General features: G+C 36.4%; 1 protein-coding gene across 1 annotated transcript; it reads right to left on the bottom strand.

Annotated features, from left to right (window-relative positions):
* Positions 1-2,867: 2,867 nt before the first annotated feature.
* Positions 2,868-4,541, bottom strand: LOC137387720 (uncharacterized). Its single transcript, XM_068074218.1, has one exon. It carries the CDS (start codon positions 4,381-4,383, stop codon positions 3,031-3,033), a length of 1,353 nt encoding a protein of 450 aa, XP_067930319.1. The 5' UTR covers positions 4,384-4,541; the 3' UTR covers positions 2,868-3,030.
* Between the last annotated feature and the right edge of the window lie 734 nt (positions 4,542-5,275).

Here is a 5,275-nt window from a genome sequence, read left to right as displayed (position 1 = left end):
AGATTATATGTTTACATCTCTCCCCCTGCAATAGGAGAAATGCAACATTGGCCAATATTAGAAGTAAAATACACTGATATTATTAGAATAACCAATATTATTAATATAGTAATAATATAAAACCAATGCACAATTTTGTTTACATTTCAAAACGTCATAGCTAACAATATCAAGAGTTGTGATATTTATATAGATATTTAGAAAATCTGTACTACGTAGTCATTGTTCTGTAGTCATCCAAACTTATAATTAAATATTGTAATAATCTCATAAGAGTCGTTATAAAAAAATATCATCGTCATTTCCTATACTTACACTGCGCTGGACATCAGTTAGATTACCAAAATACTCAAACGTGTCTAAAATGTCAGTTACTTTGAAATCGGCAAAAATGAAACGATTTCAGTACTCTTACGTTAATTACCGAAACCGACAATGCTATAGACTGGTAAAATGTGCACATTATTTTTTCGTGAAATGCGTACGACTTTATCGTTCTATTCGCCGTCGCTCGGCGTTTCAACTTCCGGTCTTCAATTTGAAAAAAGTAAGGCTTAGCAAGTTTTAATAACGATTTTTGGCCAAATCAATCTGTCTATTTGTGTATAATCCGATCAGATGGGTAAGTTTTAAGATACTGTCGACGGTTTACAAAGACTTGGTAACATATTTAAATAGGCTTATATGTGTTTTGTATCGTTATTATACTTTAACGACTCTACAAAACGATTGTTAAATTTGTTGATGAGATTTCAAAACAAGGATTTGTTACGTTGTTGATGAATAATTTTCGTAAGTTGTGTGCACATGCATTTATCATAAAAACTCTCAAATTTCACTCCCGCTCGTTTGGTCGTGGGATAAATAAACAATATTACTACCGCTATTCAGGTTTGCTGATGGCTCATATCAAATGCTACTTGTATTATTTAATAAAATATTCTTCTTAAAATAGTTGTATATTCTGTTGACTTCTATAAAAATCCTTTAGTTTATAGAGAACACTCTCACTCTAATCAACAACCAGTTAGCAAGACTTGAGTAATTTATCTTTGCTTCATTTTTTAAACTTCAGCGAACCAAACTGTTGGCATTCGAATCACTAGTTTAATATTCAATAAAACATCTTTTTATTAGCCAATTTTTCACATTGGCTGGTGCCGGCAATGAATTGATGAGGTAATTTGAATACAGTTACTTAGTTGGATTCATCCAATTAAAAAACCATCTGTGAGTTTTCAGTAGATTGGCTATATTGCCAGCCATAAACTTCTGGCTCTGGATGTTTCAACTCTTGTGATGCAAAGGGCTCTATAGGAAGAGTCACTGCTAGACAAACAAGGCTTGAAGCTAGACTAGCAAAGGTTGATGCTAGGCAAGTAATGATGAACACTAAGCTAGCAGGGGTTAATGTTGGACAAGCGAGGCAGCAAGAGTTGAAAGTCCAGCCTATTATTTTAGTATTTTCAACGGTGGTAGATATAACCTGTTAGCACTAAAAAGGCATGGCAGTGGAAAAGCCTGAGTAATATTATTATTTTTATGAAAACCTTCATTTTAATTCAGAATAAGCTTCACACGAAACCATTTAGAATTTCCATATTTGTTTTCTTGCACTACGAGTGAATGACAAATCCAAAGTACCGTTGCTATAGTTCTATACCTACTACTGTTCTCTCTACCTGGCGGATAAAAGAACTTGATATTATAAACAATGTGTTATTATTGCATAGGCTTCTGGAGATAGGACTTTTTGTTTATGATAATCATATATTTGTTATAAAAATGAATTATGCCTTGAAAATAATCCGATGTTCACTGCTTTGGTAAGGAACTCAGTCTTATTGCAAACCGCTATCTTTTAGCCAAACAATAGTACAGCAATACCTCAACTAACATGACAGTCAGAAAAGTTACCTAGTTATTTATATCTAATTCTTTTTTATAAAACTTTGTTAAATATTACAAAAACAACTCTCGCAAAATCTCCCATTTCCAGCTTCTTTGGGAATATGCAAACCGCCAATTATCTCAATTTTGTTCTATATATGGCTATATCACTCAATGAGCAACAACCGAAATGTGTAGTTGACAGCATTTGAACACCTCACCATGTGAGGTGCAGAAATAAATTTATAACTGTTGCTGATGAATTACAACATAAAAAAGCTATCTTTGTGTAGAGTTTACAAAATCCCAGTCTGATACTTTCCCAGAAGAGGCTCAAGGCCTACTGACTCTTATATTTTTAGTAATAAAAGGCAAGAACATGAATAAGCTGACAGAAAACTTGTTTCCACTCTGCTATTCGTAGCAATTCAGGTTCAATAAAACGAACATACTTATGAGAGCCAAAACATGCCCTCATGGTCATTGTTCACTATGCATTGAATTGCACATTCCATTGGCACGCATTAGATGTCTATGGTCGTAGGATTGGGAAGAAGCTATTAAGTATTCATTGTTTATTTTAGTACTTGGACTATGCCAATGATAATATTTGTTTTCTGCCAGTTCTTCAGGCATTCCATTATGTCATCAATCACAAGCATGACTGCACGCTATTTTAGTAATAAATAGACCGCTAGGTAAAGACTACATGTGCAAGGGAGAATACATACGCCCCATATGGTTCACTAAAAGCCTTACAGACCATAGGCAAGTCATTGTGAGCTATCGCTTTTTTATTGTAACATGTACATTGGACGACAGCAGGATTGAGGCTGCTGCTTTGCAGTACTTGCAGCTGTTTAAGTTGGCTTTAACTAACGCATTGCTAAAGATATGAAAAAGAGGGGTTGTTTTCTACTGGCCAATATAACTCCAGCCTGCTGCAAACCATAAACCAAATGCATGTTATTACCCCTTCAAATATTTATGTATTTTAATTTTTATATGCATGTAGATTTAAAAACAGAAAACTGCAAACTAACCCATTTCAGAAAGATTTCTTCTATTTCATTTTGATAATACAATTTGTCAGCAATGTATGTAATACTGTTATGTCTGGCACATTGTATTCTCCTAAAACTAGTGTATTGTATTTGGAAGAACTATTGGCTCATCCCAATTTGGTAATTTGAGAAACTTTGCAACTCTGTTAGCATCACTGATCATCTCTGGAGTTATCTGCACGTTTCTTTTTGATGCCTCCGCCCTGCTGATTTCGGACTGGCCCTGACTGTCTGAACCTAACGCTTCTTGAAGTAGAGACCATCTTTCTTCAGTAAATGCTAATTCACAGAACTGAAACAGAGCTGAGAGTTGTTGTTTCATGTCAGCCATAAGAATCTCATACTTGAAGGCAGGTATTGTTGACTTCTCTTTCTCAACAAAATCTCTGTAATGGTGGCAGGTTTCTGCGTAGCCAATAACGCATTGCATGAACATATCAACAGGCTTTGTCTGGTGTCGACTGTACAGCCATTCAGCATGCTCTTTGGTGCTGTGGCATCGGTAATACTCAATTCTCATTGGTCTTACGCTCGGAAATAATGTCGACAAAATGGAATTGCTTGCTACATATCCAGTAATGGTCGAAGCAAGCTCAAGGCCTTTAGTTGCTCGATAAAGCGACATAACCGCAGGTTTCATGTCTCTGTACATAAAGATAACTTTGAACTCTGGAAATAATTCAGTCAGGAGGTCAATGTTTGGCAACGCATTCACGGGCGAATACTTGACGGCTATAATATCTGCAGGTTTTAGCGACGGTTTCAGAGACACTCGTACAACATTGCGAAAAAGTCGGCGGAATTTCTCATTCATTTTAAGGTTATATTTGCCATCATTGAATGTGTGAAGTAGAGAAACGTAGCTGTAGGGTTCAGATATGGTCAAGGCATCAGGGAGAGAGTTGAATGCTTGGGCTAACGCTGTAGACCCACACCTTCCTGTGTGGTATATCCAAAGGACTTTTGCCTTATTATCAGGCATAGACTCTGCTAGCCTGTTAAATGAAGCAATAGGCACAACCAGTAAATATTCTGCTGCGAATAGCGCTGAAATAAACAGAAAAGGAAATTTTCTTGTGTCATAAACATCCACATGTTTTGGAGGAACACAAAATATTGCATGAGCCTTAGAGACAGTCAGCAGAACTATATGCTTTTGCAACGCATATTCAGGGTGGAGGAAACAAACGTGTGATGTTATAAAGTTACGACGTTGAACGATTGCCATCGTTTTGAGAGTTCGTGGGGTAAATAAGACTTTTTTAAGTTGAGCCGACGTTTCGTAGTTTTTTCCGTCTTGGCAATTCTGTAGATGTTTATGAATTCCTGTGATTCGCCAGCTGACACTCTGCCAACAGCTGACAAGGAAGTAGATAAGTAGATGAACAGAGTAGTACAGTAGGTTCATGTAGGCTCGTTTGCTTGCCATGTTTCACAGAGATGTCCTACGTGAGCTCAAGCACTTGTTCATCGGTGTCAATAATCACTTCCTTCCTCTGACATTCATCAATAATCCTTCTGTGACAGCTAATAACTGCTCTCTAGCAAAAGCTTAAAGCAAGTTGTCTAAAAAAGCAAGCACCTGTCTTGTAGTGACAGGTTTTAGTGTCAACCTAGTTTATAATTTAGCCACAGGGTTTTTATAGCATCTGATTTAATCTCCGCCTACAAAAAAGTAAGTCGGCCACAAGAATGCGTCCATGATCAGCTAAGGCAGTGAAGCAACAGTCAAATGACATTGACTATGGCCGCTGTAGCATCATTGATCAGGGTGGCCTCATAAAATTCCTATAAATTACACATTACTAGCCTGACCCTGAACACACTGACCATTTGGAAACATCCAACCCTTAAAAATATATAGCCTACCGAAAAACTCTTTTTACACGCCACCTCTATTTGAATGCCATTTCTAATTGACAGCCACTCCGAGAGAAGTATCGAAAAATAGAGCGTCACTCTATTTTTGAACACCACCTCCATTTGCCTGCCACTTTGACTATCTCTGATCTTTAAGAGCCCATAATATCAAGTGATAGGTAGAAAAGTGTTCACAAAATTGCATTAATAATGAATTGTTTACATTAATAACAATTATTTCTTTTGTTGTCCAACTCCAAAGATCTTTGCTTTTTTCGTTAAAACTTCCAAAGCAATACTATAGAAATAATCAATAACGGTCTCAGGCTAATAGTAGTTCCTTGTTTAATGCGGTCTTGAATCTTGATACTTCGAAGTACATATAAAAAACCCGTTTAAACTTATGATGGTAGAGATGAACTTTGAAAGCAACACCATAGAAATAATTAATAACTGTTTCA

This window comes from Watersipora subatra, chromosome 2, assembly GCF_963576615.1.
Source record: "Watersipora subatra chromosome 2, tzWatSuba1.1, whole genome shotgun sequence".
Lineage (NCBI taxonomy): Eukaryota > Metazoa > Bryozoa > Gymnolaemata > Cheilostomatida > Watersiporidae > Watersipora > Watersipora subatra.
This window is presented reverse-complemented; position numbering and strand designations above follow the sequence as displayed.

Bases quoted from the DNA above. Each gene is read 5' to 3' on its own strand.
- LOC137387720 (XM_068074218.1), bottom strand. From the start codon at position 4,383: ATGGCAAGCAAACGAGCCTACATGAACCTACTGTACTACTCTGTTCAT.